At 43.9% G+C, this 17,097-nt stretch overlaps 1 protein-coding gene across 5 annotated transcripts in view; it reads left to right on the top strand.

Annotated features, from left to right (window-relative positions):
- The window catches only part of LOC124151876 (BICD family-like cargo adapter 2), a 33,076-nt gene extending 23,721 nt beyond the window's left edge, over positions 1 to 9,355 (top strand). For 3 of the 5 annotated variants that reach the window (XM_046524555.2, XM_046524551.2, XM_046524552.2), the window contains 4 exons: positions 623 to 756; positions 2,669 to 2,789; positions 3,238 to 3,261; positions 8,401 to 9,355. In XM_046524555.2, coding sequence (XP_046380511.1) covers positions 623 to 756; positions 2,669 to 2,789; positions 3,238 to 3,261; positions 8,401 to 8,562 — 441 coding nt within the window. In that variant the 3' untranslated portion in view covers positions 8,563 to 9,355. The remainder of the gene's footprint in view (positions 1 to 622; positions 757 to 2,668; positions 2,790 to 3,237; positions 3,262 to 8,400) is intronic. The other 2 variants (XM_046524554.2, XM_046524553.2) reach the window with 2 other exon arrangements.
- The last annotated feature ends 7,742 nt before the right edge of the window (positions 9,356 to 17,097 follow it).

Genomic DNA, 17,097 nt, shown 5'->3' with positions numbered 1-17,097 from the left:
TGCTCTTGCAGGAGCAGCAGTATCATGATTGTTATTATGTTACATACATGTTGTCATGGCAACTAACTATAAGCATATTTATTGGGTTGCACCTGCAGGAGCAGCAGTATCATGATTGTTATTAGATTACATACATGTTGTCATGGCAACTAACTATAAGCATATTTATTGGGTTGCACCTGCAGGAACAGCAGTATCATGATTGTTATTATGTTACATACATGTTGTCATGGCAACTAACTATAAGCATATTTATTGGGTTGCACCTGCAGGAACAGCAGTATCATGATTGTTATTATGTTACATACATGTTGTCATGGCAACTAACTATGAGCATATTTATTGGCTTGCTCCTGCAGGAGCAGCAGTATCATGATTGTTATTATGTTACGTAGATGTTGTCATGGCAACTAACTATAAGCATATTTATTGGCTTGCTCCTGCAGGAACAGCAGTATCATGATTGTTATTATGTTACGTACATGTTGTCATGGCAACTAACTATGAGCATATTTATTGGGTTGCACCTGCAGGAACAGCAGAATCATGATTCATGCCCATTATTGTCACTGGTTACGGATGTGTTGTCATGGCAACTAACTGTAGTTGTACTGCTTTACAGCTGCAGGAGCAGCAGGACCGCCTGGTACAGCTGCAGCGTGAGCGGGACCAGCTGCAGGACTCCATGATGGGCGACATCTCCAAGGACAACATCCTGCAACAGACCAGGAAGGACCGAGACCTCGCCATGGAGAAGTAGGGGCACCCACTTCCTCACATGGGGCTACAGTGTCTATCACTCTTTTGTTGTTCTGTAAATGTTTCATTGCTAAACTTCTGATGTATGTCCCCAGTAATGCATGCTTGTCCTTGTGGGGATTCCAAAACAGAACATGCTCCCAGTGCCCCTAGTTGTCTCCCTGTGAGAATTCCAAGGCAGAATATGCCCCCCCCCAGTGCCCCCAGTTGTCTCCCTGTGAGGATTCCAAGGCAGAATATGCCGCCAGTGTCCCTAGTTGTATCCCTGTGGGGATTCCAAGGCAGAATATGCCGCCAGTGTCCCTTGTTTTCTCCTTGTGGGGATTCCAAGGCAGAATATGCCCCCAGTGCCCCTAGTTGTCACCCTGTGTGGATTCCAAGGCAGAATATGCCCCCAGTGTCCCTAGTTGTCACCCTGTGTGGATTCCAAGGCAGAATATGCCCCCAGTGTCCCTAGTTGTCTCCCTGTGTGGATTCCAAGACAGAATATGCCCTCAGTGCCCCTAGTTGTCTCCCTGTGGGGTTTCCAAGGCAGAATATGCCCCCAGTGTCCCTAGTTGTCTCCCTGTGTGGATTCCAAGACAGAATATGCCCCCAGTGTCCCTAGTTGTCACCCTGTGTGGATTCCAAGGCAGAATATGCCCCCAGTGTCCCTAGTTGTCTCCCTGTGTGGATTCCAAGGCAGAATATGCCCCCAGTGTCCCTAGTTGTCTCCCTGTGTGGATTCCAAGACAGAATATGCCCCCAGTGTCCCTAGTTGTCTCCCTGTGTGGTTTCCAAGGCAGAATATGCCCCCAGTGCCCCTAGTTGTCTCCCTGTGGGGATTCCAAGACAGAATATGCCGCGAATGTCCCTAGTTGTCTCCCTGTGTGGATTCCAAGGCAGAATATGCCCCCAGTGCCCCTAGTTGTCTCCCTGTGTGGTTTCCAATGCAGAATATGCCGCGAATGTCCCTAGTTGTCTCCCTGTGTGGATTCCAAGGCAGAATATGCCCCGAGTGTCCCTAGTTGTCTCCCTGTGTGGATTCCAAGGCAGAATATGCCCCCAGTGCCCCTAGTTGTCTCCCTGTGTGGTTTCCAAGGCAGAATATGCCGCGAATGTCCCTAGTTGTCTCCCTGTGTGGATTCCAAGGCAGAATATGCCCCCAGTGTCCCTAGTTGTCTCCCTGTGTGGTTTCCAAGGCAGAATATGCCGCGAATGTCCCTAGTTGTCTCCCTGTGTGGATTCCAAGGCAGAATATGCCCCCTAGTGCCCCTAGTTGTCTCCCTGTGAGGATTCCAAGACAGAATATGCCCCCAGTGTCCCTAGTTGTCTCCCTGTGGGGATTCCAAGGCAGAATATGCCGCAAGTGTCCTTTGTTGTCTCCCTGTGGGGATTCCAAGGCAGAATATGCCGCGAGTGTCCCTTGTTGTCTCCCTGTGGGGATTCCAAGGCAGAATATGCCGCGAGTGTCCTTTGTTGTCTCCCTGTGGGGATTCCAAGGCAGAATATGCCGCGAGTGTCCTTTGTTGTCTCCCTGTGGGGATTCCAAGGCAGAATATGCCGCGAGTGTCCCTTGTTGTCTCCCTGTGGGGATTCCAAGGCAGAATATGCCGCGAGTGTCCCTTGTTGTCTCCCTGTGAGGATTCCAAGACAGAATATGTTCCCAGTGCTCCTAGTTGTCTCCCTGTGGGGATTCCAAGGCAGAATATGCCCCTTGTTGTCTCCCTGTGGGGATTCCAAGGCAGAATATGCCCCCAGTGTCCCATGCTTATGTCCCTGTGATGTTTTCAAGGGCGAATATGTATCACTCACTCACTCACTCACTCACTCACTCACTCACTCACTCACTCACTCACTCACTCACTCACTCACTCACTCACTCACTCACTCACTCACTCACTCACTCACTCCTGTGTTACTGTTGTAGAGGACATCAGCTGGAGGTGGAACTTGCCAAGTCCAAAATGGATCTAATGACTCTCAACCAGCAGCTGGTGGGCGCCATCAAGCAGAAGGTGACTCTCTCACAGGAGCTTGATCAGTGGCAGGTGCGCACATACTAACGCTTCCTACAGCCATACAAACACTGCCACAGGAGTGATCTAGTTGTAGTACTGGCTATCAACTAGCTCTCTGGGAGCATGGAGTTCTCCATTTTGGCATTTGAAACACTGGTAAAAAAACTGGTTGAAATTTCATCCAATTTGACTAAGTTAATTACATTTAGAAAAGTGTTGTGATTTTCAAAATTGTCTTTAGTAAGATGCAATCTTTCTCTTTCATGTTTTGAGAACCCTGTTTATTTAGGCGGTAATCCTGTGAAATCATCCAGATTAACAAATAACAGGATTAACGCATTGTGGGCGGTCACTGTGACATTGTGTTTGTATGGCAACCTCTTACACTTCCTTCCTTGCTGCCTTTCAGACTAACCAGTTACATGCAGTAATCTAATGTTAACTGTTTAACACATGCTTTCTAATATGTCATGAATAGATCATGTGGACGACTTCTACCTCAGTAAGTAGAAATCTATTCTCTCATATTGCGGGATTCTTTGGAATATGAATTCACTTACTTCTATTCTTGTTAACATCCTTAGATAATCACTGTTGAGAGAACATGTTTGGTTGCTGTGATTGCATGTGCATCTATCCCATCCCCAGCCTCGTCGACAACATCTTGGACATCACATCCTGACCCACCCAACTCCAATCTCGAACATCACATCCTGTCTTTCCTATTCCTGCCCTCATCCACATCCTCATCCGCACCATCTTGGACATCACATCCTGACCCCCACAATCTTGGACATCACATCCTGTCTTTCCCATCCACACCATCTTGGACATCACATCCTGTCTTTCCCATCCACACCATCTTGGACATCACACCCTGTCTTTCCCATCCACACCATCTTGGACATCACATCCTGTCTTTCCCAAACCACACCATCTTGGACATCACATCCTGTCTTTCCAATCCACACCATCTTGGACATCACATCCTGTCTTTCCCAAACCACACCATCTTGGACATCACATCCTGTCTTTCCCATCCACACCATCTTGGACATCACACCCTGTCTTTCCCCTCTACACCATCTTGGACATCACATCCTGTCTTTCCCCTCTACACCATCTTGGACATCACATCCTGTCTTTCCCCTCCACACCATCTGGGACATCACACCCCGTCTTTCCCATCCACACCATCTTGGACATCACATCCTGTCTTTCCCCTCCACACCACCTTGGACATCACATCCTGTCTTTCCCATCCACACCATCTTGGACATCACATCCTGTCTTTCCCCTCCACACCATCTTGGACATCACATCATGTCTTTCCCATCCACACCATCTTGGACATCACATCCTGTCTTTCCCATCCACACCATCTTGGACATCACACCCTGTCTTTCCCATCCACACCATCTTGGACATCACATCCTGTCTTTCCCATCCACACCATCTTGGACATCACACCCTGTCTTTCCCATCCACACCATCTTGGACATCACATCCTGTCTTTCCCATCCACACCATCTTGGACATCACATCCTGTCTTTCCCATCCACACCATCTTGGACATCACATCCTGTCTTTCCCAAACCACACCATCTTGGACATCACATCCTGTCTTTCCCATCCACACCATCTTGGACATCACATCCTGTCTTTCCCATCCACACCATCTTGGACATCACATCCTGTCTTTCCCCTCCACACCATCTTGGACATCACATCCTGTCTTTACAGCTAACACATCTGGGCTTTGTTTCACAAAGTGATCTTCGTGCCATCAGTCTGTGGTAGCCTAGTCACAGGTTAAAGCATTTGCTTGTCATGCCAAACCCCTGGGTTCGATTCCTCACACTGGTACAGTGTGTGAATCCTATTTCTGGTGTCCCCCGTGGTGATAGTGCCGGAATATTCCTATGTCAGGTGTCCCCATGGTAATTGTGCTGGAATATTCTAATGTCAGATGTCCCTGTGGTAATTGTGCTGGAATATTCCTATGTCAGGTGTCCCCATGGTAATTGTGCTGGAATATTCCTATGTCGGGTGTCCCCGTGGTCATTGTGCTGGAATATTCCTATGTCAGATGTCCCCTGGTGATAGTGCTGGAATATTCCTATGTCAGGTGTCCCTGTGGTGATAGTGCTGGAATATTCCTATGTCAGGTGTCCCTGTGGTCATTGTGCTGGAATATTCCTATGTCAGGTGTCCCCGTGGTAATTGTGCTGGAATATTCCTATGTCAGGTGTCCCCCGTGGTGATAGTGCTGGAATATTCCTATGTCAGATGTCCCCATGGTAATTGTGCTGGAATATTCCTATGTCGGGTGTCCCCGTGGTCATTGTGCTGGAATATTCCTATGTCAGGTGTCTCCGTGGTGATAGTGCTGGAATATTCCTATGTCAGATGTCCCTGTGGTGATAGTGCTGGAATATTCTTATGTCAGGTGTCCCCTGTGGTGATAGTGCTGGAATATTCCTGTGTCCCCTGTGATGATAAGGCCAGCATATTCCTATGTCAGGTGACTCGTGAAGATCCAGGTTAGATTAGGTCTTCAGCAACCCATGCTTGCTGTTTAAGGCGACTACGCTTGTCGTTAGAGGCGACTGACGGGATTGGGTGGTCAGTCTCGCTGATTTGGTTGATGCATGTATCCCAATTGCGTGGATTGATGTCCATGATGTCAATCACTGGATTGTCTGGTGCAGACTGGATTATTTAGAAACCGCCATCATATCGCTGGAATATTGCTGAGTGCGGCGTTAAACAAACAAAGGTGTCAGGTGTCCCCCGTCGTGACAGTGCTGGAATATTCCTACAAGTGCCTATCTTTGTCTATGTTAGAGTAGGGGTGTTTTGCCCATTTCTAAACAGAGATCACTTTGTGACAACAGGTCCATCTTTCCTTGACTGCTGTCTGAGCTGTGTTCCTGACAGGGTCCACCAGGGCGGGGTTTGGTTGTGGGTTGTGCTTTAAGTTGAACACGTTTGATTCACACGATTGGATAACTGTAACTGAGTTGATTATGTTTCACTGAAAATGTTTGTAGTTGTCCCGATATATAAACACATATATTGAAAAGTTGATTGAAAATATAAAACATTTTCTCTTTATTATATATGTCTTATGATTTGATTTCCTTTTTCTTAATTTGAAAATATTTTCTGTTTGTAATATCACTTGATTTTATATGAATATTTTTCATGATTTCCCTAATACTAAATTGTTTTCTCTTTTGAATTTTTTTTATTTCATATTATGCTTTTTTATGGTCTTCACCTAATAAACGTCTTCATAATGATTGACTTATGATTTCGTGTTCAACTTGATTTCAGAGGAAGTGTTATAAAACATTGTTGTCTTGCTTTTTGGAATACATGGTATTTGGCCCAGTCCGGAGTCCGGGTTAGAACTGGTCCCCAAAGGCGGTTGTAAGAGGCGATTTTTCTGAATTTGATGAGCAGGCATGCTGACTTTGTTGATTGAGTGTCATTGTACACCAACACCATGACATTGCTCATAATATCTATCACTGGATTGCCTGGTCCAGATTTGATTAGTTACAGGCTACTGTCATATCACTGGAATATTGTTAGATATTGACTGGGGCATTAAACAACTGACATGACATGGTATATCTCATGTTATTAACTGTAATGAATGATTGTTTAAACCAATCCTCACTACCACTAGACTGGACTAACATTTTGTTTTGTTTGTTGTGTAAAGCTGCACTCAGCAATATTCCAGCTATATGACAGAGGTCTGTAAATAATTGAGTCTGGACAAGAGAATCCAGTAATTGATATCATGTGCATCGATCCACACAATTGGGATACGATAACATGCATCAACCAAGTCAGCAAACCTTACCATCCAGTCCTGTTAGAAGCTTCTTACAACAAGCATGGGGTACTGTAGATCTTAACAGGCATACAAATGATATGAGTATTTAGAGCATAGTACTATAACCAGGATATTATATCAGTGATCCCACATGCACAGAGTTGTGTGCCTTTGTCACGCCAGGATCTCCTGCTCTCTAGTTGGAATCATAGGTTTCCCTGATTATCATCCTTGGACTGACAGCACCTGTGACTTGTCCCTGTGAGAGCCTGGGACAAGTGATGTTATCCTGAATGTCTTGTTGAGATAGGACTAGGGGACTTGGCAGTGGTGTTGATGTTACCATGGACTCTGGGGACTTGGCAGTGGTGTTGATGTTACCATGGACTCTGGGGACTTGGCAGTGGTGTTGATGTTACCATGGACTCTGGGGACTTGGCAGTAGTGTTGATGTTACCATGGACTCTGGGGACTAGGCAGTGGTGTTGATGTTACCATGGACTCTGGGGACTTGGCAGTGGTGTTGATGTTACCATGGACTCTGGGGACTTGGCAGTTGTGTTGATGTTACCATAGACTCTGGGGACTTGGCAGTGGCGTTGATGTTACCATAGACTCTGGGGACTAGGCAGTGGTGTTGATGTTACCATAGACTCTTGGGACTTGGCAGTGGTGTTGATGTTACCATAGACTCTGGGGACTTGGCAGTGGTGTTGATGTTACCATGGACTCTGGGGACTTGGCAGTGGTGTTGATGTTACCATAGACTCTGGGGACTTGTGCAGTGGTGTTGATGTTACCATGGACTCTGGGGACTTGGCATCAATGTTCAGATAGACTCATGGTGTCTTTTAGATGCTTTTGATGTTGGAATAGGCCCTTGGTGATAAGGAGATGAGGTTAAGATTGACCTATCGTGACTAGGCAATGGTGATGATGTTGAGATTGACCTATGGTGACTAGGAGATGGTGTTAATGTTGAGACAGGGATGTATCAAGACCTGCTCAGAGTCGATATTCGGCCACATGTCTGAAGCACGTCAGTAAAAATTCGAAAATCGGAAAAATATAAAAATTCCCATTTAATGTTTATATATATGTAAGTAATAGCTGAGGCTTTGTAGAGATAACCTGTTCTTCAATGAGAACAGGACCAATAAATGGGAAGGTTTCAGTGCTTAGTTTTATGTTATTGCATAAGGATACAATCAGAACATGTTTAAATACCTATAAATTTAAGAAAATAAGAAATGAATTTATTTTTTCCAATTTGCCAGGGTCACATAGTTTAGAATCCTGGATACATCACTGTGAGATAATCCCATGATGTTAAAAATAAAATAAATGGTGTTGATGTTAAGATAGATCTATGATGACTAGGAAATGGCGTTGATGTTGAGACTATCCCATGGTGTTGACTGAATGGTGTTGATGTTAAGATGATCCCATGGTGTTGACTGAATGGTGTTGATGTTAAGATGATCCCATGGTGCTGACTGAATGGTCTTGATGTTAAGATGATCCCATGGTGTTGACTGAATAGTGTTGATGTTAGGATGATCCCATGGTGCTGACTGAATGGTGTTGATGTTAAGATGATCCCATGGTGTTGACTGAATGGTGTTGATGTTAAGATGATCCCATGGTGTTGACTGAATGGTGTTGATGTTAAGATGATTCCATGGTGCTGACTGAATGGTGTTGATGTTAAGATGATCCCATGGTGTTGACTGAATGGTGTTGATGTTAAGATGATCCAATGGTGTTGACTACATGGTGTTGATGTTGCAGACGGACATGGAGCATCTCCTCCACTACCAGAAGAAGGAGACAGTGGAACAGTCGCAGAACGAGAAGGAAGCGGAGGCCGAAGAGGATGATGATGAGCTAGAGGAAGAACATATGAAGAAATCCACTTCTGCTAGCTCCTTCTTCGCTGGGAAGAAGTCATGACATCATCGCTGTGTGGACTCCAGGTCCATGGTGTGGCTGGATGATGAAGTGGTGTTTGTGTTACAGCCGGGGGAAGTACTTCATCAGTAGGCAGCCAGTGGCGTTTGTGTTACCATGGTTACACATGGGGAAGTATTTCATCAGTAGACAGCCAGAAAGTGGATGGTCAGCAATCTGTGGTCAGCCAGATGTCTTCAGTAGGGAGGTACAGGATGTATTTCCCTACTTCGTGGTTTACATCATCAGTAGTGTGGAAAGACCTTTGAACTTGTCATCAGTGTCATTAGTTGATGTGAAGTTTGTCATCATTTATTGGGATCTCGTGTCTATAGTAATATTATCATGATTATGGAGCTAGATACCATTCAGTAGTGGATGTATTTGTTATGACACTTGTCTGTGACTCGTGTCAAGATTTAGATTACAGTTTCATATTCAGCAACATTACATCAGGTGTATTTTCATTACTAAAAATATGAGTGTAAAAGAGTCAACTTGGATATGAGCTCAAATATATGAACTGCATGATAATGTGAATTGTAGGCATCCCAGGGCTGCTCTTTGTGAGCAAGACAAGGACGGTGACTATGACTTGACTATCCAACCCTATTACCAGCAGCGCTTGTGTATGTGAGGAATGTAAGCTTCAGTGTCTGCAAACAAACATTCAGGTGTCCCAGGAATAACTGTCAGTTCAGGGCAATATTACATTGTAATTCTGCACTGATCTAGCCACTTAGTTTTGAATATGGTTTATTATGTATACTGAATTTAAAATTTAAGGAAATCAAAATGGGTGTTTTATTAATTCAGAAACAACTTATTGTTTAGGGGGAAGAAAAATGCCTACTTTAAATCAAAATGGTCTACATCCATGTATTATCATTGTTGACCTTGTATTTCATAGTTACCCATCGGATAATACATATTATTGTTATGTATGCCTATAAGCATTGATAATGTCCCAGCTGTTATTCCACATCGGACTTGACATAATATACACCATCTCATCATCCTGTCCAATGTGCTGAAGGTATTGGTCGTGGATGACGCATATTTGATGTATTCTCATCACAACATTCTGTGAGGGCTGATGCTGTGTAACATGAACCTTTTTGTATTTATATTTATGAATATGTTGGATCATCGTCGCTGTTCATGCTTCAGAGAATCTCTGTTTGAAATCTCAAATCCAAAGCTACACAACCACGTTTCAACTACATGACATTCAACAGATTCTGGCTCACCAAGAACTGATACGTCCTCGAAACCCAGGAGTCAGGGTTCATATCTTGCCTCGCAGGAAAACATGGTCTTGTTGGTTTGGGGGACGGAACAGAGCTGGGTGGCCCATTTTCCTCTCAGGAATACTCCTCGTTTAGCTGCCAGAATCTACCACAGAGGACTCTGTGTCCAACAATAAGAGTATTGTGTCACAGACAATAGCGCATTGTGTCACTGACAATAGAGCATTGTGTGACAAAACAATAGTGCATTGTGCCAGACAATATGAGCATTGTGTCACCATGAAGAACATTGTGTATTGTTGATGATGGGATAAGAAAACTACTGACACATCATTGATGATATGAATATGGTATGAACTATTGTACCTGTATTGTGTCGGTGAGGATAAGGGGGTCCCTCCCACATACATTGTGTCGGTGAGGATAAGGGGGTCCCTCTCACGTACATTGTGTCAGTTTGTCCTTGACTGTTCAAATAAAGGAGTAAATATATTCTGTGGAATTGGCCCCTGGACTTGCCCATGCCTGATCTTCTACAATCTCAAGTGTTCCATGGGATCTAAAATGGTGCAGATATATTAAAAATCTGAACAATTGCTGTGAAGACTGTTGTACGCAACTGCTATCATCCACATTGGAAACACTGCATTTGTTGAAGTGAAATTCTTGACTCTTGATACAGCTGTACCATGTAATACTATGTACAGGAGTTACCTCCCTTGTGTTGTACCATTTTGTGTTGTTTGTACCACAGTACCGCAAGATGAGTCTACAGACAGTCGTGGGGTGAGTGGATTGCCTGGAAGACAGAGGAAATAAAAATAATGAAACCTGCTGACGAGATTTCTTCACACAAGAAATCAATTAATTCCAAACTCCCATGAAGGAAATAGAAAACAACCATGTTCCGCTGACTTGCTACAAGAAGACCAGGGCACACACACAGCTGTGGTAGCAGCATACTGACATAGAGATAGGTCATGTTTAAGAATAGGTCATGTTTACTTGTGTAAGTTAGATGTGTACGATCTGTCATTTCATTGTTAAATTTCTTTAACATACATATAAGCTATGCCATTTGAAACAGTGGAGCATAATTCTGAGATTATGGTTAAGCTGAGTAGTGTTAAACTTGAAGAAATTTTATAGTATGTACATTTATGGGACTGACTCGCAGGCTCGAGATATTTAAATACACATTAGTAAAAAGTTGCATACACAAGACCAATGAATTACATATACATATGTATCTTATATATTGTATATTATAGATACAAGTTTGAGACAATGTAATGCTAACTTTACATTAGATTTCAACTTAGTATTGCTAATCGTAGTATATATCTTAATATGACCGACCCAACAGATTCTGTTTTATGTTTTGAACATGATTACTTGTTTGAAGAGAGTGCTACACTGACAGTGGGAAGATGGAAGGACAGTTGAACTAGTCCCCACCATGGTCAGGAGTCTGGGGGATGGAGAGTCAAGTGTACAGGCCTATCAGTGGGAAACTGAGATTTGTCCGTAAAGATAGAACATCAAGTTGCTTTGTACGATCTCAAGGTATATTTCAACTCTTGGGTATATTGGTGTGCCAATTTGAAAAAGCGCATTCGTTTCTATTTTTAGGGACACACCTTCGTGTTTTCATAGGGCTGCTGATGTAGAAAGTTGTCTATAGTCGATATTGAAGTATTATATATTTGTCTGTCATTTTTCTCCATATGGTAAATCCTATTTATTCCTTGATATTTGTAATATTCAATCTAGTCAATCATTCATTGCACATTTGTGTAATACTTTTAAGTGTGTACATTAGGATGTATTTCACAGTACCCTGTGAGTGTAAACATTACAGGTGCAGAGTTGGGTGGACAGGTTACTATGGTAACTAAGAATTATTGCAATGCTCTCATTCAGTGGTTTATTTGCTCAATATTGTGAACTTTGCTGCAGTTTTACACGCAATGTTTTACTTTTGCACACCATGCCGACTTTTTGGTGAATAATATCTTACTGGATGATTTTAATCACATTTAATCTATTATCATATATTTCATGTCAAGAACATTCAGCGGAAACGTTTTTTAGTTGTTTTTTACATCATGTCTACATCAATGATTAGCAAACCCGTATAATCAACCATGTGTTCAAACCTGATCATGACATTCAGTGATTTGAGGATTATATACCATTCTCAGTATGTAAAATATTCAACAGGGTATCTATAGATAATTTACAGACACTGAAAATATCTGATATCCCCGAATCTGAACACTTCGGCTGTTGATTGGTCTCAGTTGGGGGCCCTTTAATATTACTTGTGATACCCAGGAGAGAAACCAACTACGAGGTGCCAGTCCACCTACACAGTCTGTCTACAAGCATTGAGCTAGGAGCTGAAGTACATGTCATGCCTATTAATTTTTTATAATGGCTGGACCATTTTGATTTGTGAAAGGATTGATACACTGAAATCCAGTTATCTCGGGGACGTTCTAATTTGCATCATGTTACCTGCTTTGTGCATCACATCACATCAAATGAAGCTCCAGGGGGCATGTGTTGTCCTACATGCTCCAGAGGGCACCTGTTGTCCTACCTGCTCCAGGGGCCACCCACTGTCCTACATGCTCCAGGGGGCACCCACTGCCCTACATGCTCCAGGGGGCACCCACTGTCCTACATGCTCCAGGGGGCAACCTATTGTTCTGGATGCTCCAGGGGGCCACCTATTGTTCTGGATGCTCCAGGGGGCACGGGTGGCCCAGGTGTCTAAGGGGCCCAAATTCTGTGCAGAGTTACGTTCCTTTGGCATGCCAGAAATCTATGATCGTGGGTTTGAACCCTGATTTGGCCCGATTATGTTTCTAGGTTAAACTGGTTTGTCAGCACCATACCAGTGCTCGTGGGTTTCACTGAAACGTGGTAAACGTCTGAGACTTGCATCACTTCGGGCTTCCTCCCACATTAAAACTGACACGCCATGATATAACTGGAATACTGTAAAGAGCAGCGTTAAACCCAACTCACTCACTCACTCACTGGATGCTCCAGGGGCCACCTGTGGTTTTGGATGCGTCAGGGGGCACCTGCTATCCTGGATGCTCCAGGGGGCACCTGTTGTCCAGGATGCACCAGGGGGCACCTGTTGTCCTGAATGCTCCAGGGGGCACTTGTCCTGGATTTTGGGGGCACCTATTGTTCGGGATGCTCCAGGGTGGCACCTGTTCTAGATGCTCCAGGGGGCACCTGTTGTCCTGGATGCTCCAGGGGGCACCTGTTGTCCTGGATGCTCCAGAGGGCACCTAATGTTCTGGGAGCATCTCAAATGCCATTGGTAGCTTTCATACCCCCATCCTGCCTGTAAATGCTTCATGCCTCATGAATGATCTCAGGTGGAAAAGGCAGAAAATGAGATTTACATGATCATGATAGACTTGTGTTTGTTTGCAAACCAATGATGGATGATGATGTTATAAGTATGAAAATGAGAAGCAGTAACTATGGATATTTCTCCCCTGAATGTTGGCAGGGTCAGCTCTGGCGTTAGGTTAATCATAACAAGTCTCTTCAAGCAGCAGTTCATCAGGTTCTATTCCGTGCTTGTCAATAATGCAATAAACCGGTTGACCTTGAAACATTTAGTGAGTTGGTGCATTTGAATTGATGTCCAATCTTTGGTGGTAGAGACAGCTTTTACAGAAAGCTCAGAGGCAATCAGTACACTATTTGAATTGGAAGAAAGACTTGATCTTATTTCTAAGGTTTATGATGCTATCTTTGATAGTCGTATTTGATATTAGTTTGTTGACAAATGTCATAGTTTTAATTTTTAAGGATGTGCCAGTTTTAAGGGCGTTGTTGCTATAGTTACACCACAGTTATATCAGGAGCCAGGAAGCTTTGTTATTTATGTTGCACAAATCTCTACTATATGTTTTTGTTAGTAGAATTATTTATCAGAATCCTGTAGTCTTCGGGTAATGGTCCGAGGAAATTAACCATATGACATTTCTCATCCTGCGAGTTCATTATCAGAAGCTATTTAACTTCCATGTCCGTCAAGTACCAGAGAAATAAGCCAAAGACTTCACCAGTCATCCCGAGCACATGTTTTAGAAGCTCGTCACGACAGGAACTAGCGAGTTCCCTCACAAAAACATCTAGATCTCAGCTTCACAAGAAATTGCATAAATACCATAGCTTCTCATCAACCGTCTAGCATGAGTGTGTCAACCATTGTTCCGTCACTTGTCATCTATGATAACAGGACGCTTCCATGATAACCTGCACAGTGTCCCAGGTAGATGTACCTGATGCCAAACATTTAGTGGTCCCACTCTTGTTCCTGGCTTGGAGTAGACACAGGCGTGGACCTCCTCCAGTAGATGTACCCAGTGATACACAGACCTGCTTGCTTCTTAGTCACGTTACACACATGTATTGTTTCTTTGTTTAAAGTGTTACAGATCTCACTGCATGTGACAGTACTAGTTATTGCTTGTTATGCTGTTAAACATTAGTAGGGCGGCCCCAACTAACTGACGTGATCGGCGGATGCTCGGAGGGCGCACTGTGGCAGGGTGAAGGTCAGGTTGATGGGACCATGTGTTAGAAGTGGCGAGGGAAACACTATGGAATAATGATGTAGGGTGAGGCACATTGTGACAGTATACCGATGACATCACCTGGGATGTCCATTGACATGACAAAGGGGTCCTTGGTTCTTGAAAAAATATTTTAATTAGAAGTGCATGCAAATCAGTTTCCTGAAAGATTTAGTCTCGAATAAGATAAACTGTTTGGCCTGTATCTTGAAATTTGTCGTTCTAATTGCCATAGTATGTTCTTGCAGTATGTGAGAAGCATCGATCCCCCTTCAGAGGAAATGCAGACATGCACCCTCACAATCACTAGGTCAGTGCCAATTTGACACCCATCAACCACCACCCCATCACATGGAACGTCCTGTCGGGACTCGGGTAGCCTTTGTATCTTCTCCCAGCACGGCTTGCTTGTTACAAGAGGTTTGTCGCCTGATAACCTGTGATGTTGTTAGGTTTAACCACATGTTAATGCTGTTGTAGACTACTTCAATTTGTGGGTGGTTGTAGATGTACACATTATGACCAATAAACATTTTGAAAAACACTAGTTGCATATTGTTGTTTTTCTGCACGTCATCTTTTGGGGATCTTATGTTTCTAGGTTTGTCAGCACCATACCCATGCTCGTGGGTTTCACCGAAGTGGTAAACGTCTGAGACCTGCATCACTTCGGGCTTTCCTCCCGCATTAAGCTGACACGCCGCGATATAACTGGAATACTGTTAAAAGCGGCGTTAAACCAAACTCACTCACTCACTCACTGTTTTTGGGATCTCACAACCGAACACACAATTAGAGTGGAAATTATCACTGCAATACTTTTCAAAGCAGCTTGAAACCCCCACCCCACCCCACCCCACCCTTACTTGTATTATCACATCAGATGAACACAATTTGTTGAATTGTATTATGCAAGTCGAGGTAGTCTCGTCCACGGTGGGATTTTCATGATTGATACACAGCTGACGGATATCAAGAGTGTTTCGTATTGATCATGGAATATGAATTACATTTTACTTGAGAATAGTCCATAGATTGAAATATGCATAATGTGCAAGTAAATGAGAAAATCTGATACTTTTTGACCAACCTGAAATGAAAATATCAACGAGAAACAAATGACGACTTAAACCCAACATCTTGGGCAAACCAAACAGAAACCAAAATAAAGTACCAATGTTATGACATCAGATGCCCAGGCATGTTTGCCACTATTTTCTAAAATAGCAGGGGTGGTCGGGTAGCCGAGTGGTTAAAGCGTTCGCTCGTCACGCCGAAGACCCGGGTTCGATTCCCGACATGGGTACAATGTGTGCCCATTTCAGGTGTCCCCCGCCGTGATATTGCTGGAATATTGCTAAAAGCGGCGTAAAACCATACTCACTCACTCTAAAATAGCAACCGACTCTGGCAAGGGCAACGATTATGTGTCATGCGAAGGTTGGAACAAATATATACACTCGCGGGCCAAAGAAACCATACGTAGCACGATATGACAAGACCGCTGAGAAATGATGGTTGTATATGCCAAATACGTCATTTTGGACGAGCATTAAAAAAGTACCCAATGGCAAGTTGTTAAAATGAAGCGTATGTGGGGCACTCATGAAGGTGGGGTAAGCTGTCCGGTATCGAGCGTTCAAAAATGCATTTAATAAACCATAAAAGGTCCGTCATGGTTGCATGATGATCACACATCTTGTCACTATCATGAGACCCCGGGAAGATCCGGGGAAGAATAGGTCTTCAGCAACCCATGCTTGCCGTAATAGGCGATTTTGCTTGTCGTAAGAGGCTACTCACGGGATCGGGTGGTCAGGCTCGCTGACTTGGTTGATGCGTGTCATCGTATTACAATTGCGTGGATGGATGCTCATGATGTCAATCACAAGGATGTCTGGTCCAGACTCGATTATTTACAGACCGCCGGCATATAGCTGGAGTGCGGCGTTCACCAACCAACCAACATCAACGGGCGACAAAAATCACAAATATTCGACGCATGTTTGAAAGGCGAAGTGTGTCGTAGAGATTAACTTGAATATTGCGGCGGTAAACAACAAACAAACAAACAAATCTCACCTTTGCCCTTTCCCTCTTGTCTGTCCATAGCCTTGGCATGGTCGTTGTGTCTTTACGCTGATCTGGGTGCCACGGGTGACCATTACACTGCCTCTATACCCAAACCGTCCATGTGACGTCGTGTTGCAGGTGCATCTTATATTCACGGTTAAAAGTCATTTTGTACGTGATCCCGTAACAAGAAGTAACGTCTTTTGGTATGACGCGGCCGGGAATGAAACCCCGGACCTTCCGCTCTCCGGGTGCTCGATTTGGCCACTAGACCACGGAGGGTGTCTACGGTATATGAGTGAGTGAGTTTAACACCACCTTAAGCAATATTCCAGCGGAGGTCACCAGAAATGGGATTCACACATTGTACCCACAATACACAGCTCGAACCCGGGCCGTCGTCGTGACGAGCTAACGCTTTAACCACTAGGCTACCACACCGCCCTTACAGTATATGTATTTAACACTAAAGGTGAATTTGAACAGTATATGTTTGGACTTAGAGTTAGACGTGCTACTCTCGTGAGGGGAACATGCCGGGATCAAGCTGAGTTTTCCACCAGAGCGCCATCTTCCCTTCGCAAGGGAGTTAACTGACTGTA

This window comes from Haliotis rufescens, unplaced genomic scaffold, assembly GCF_023055435.1.
Source record: "Haliotis rufescens isolate VD_foot unplaced genomic scaffold, xgHalRufe1.0.p SCAF_15, whole genome shotgun sequence".
NCBI classification, from domain to species: Eukaryota; Metazoa; Mollusca; class Gastropoda; order Lepetellida; family Haliotidae; genus Haliotis; species Haliotis rufescens.
This window is presented reverse-complemented; position numbering and strand designations above follow the sequence as displayed.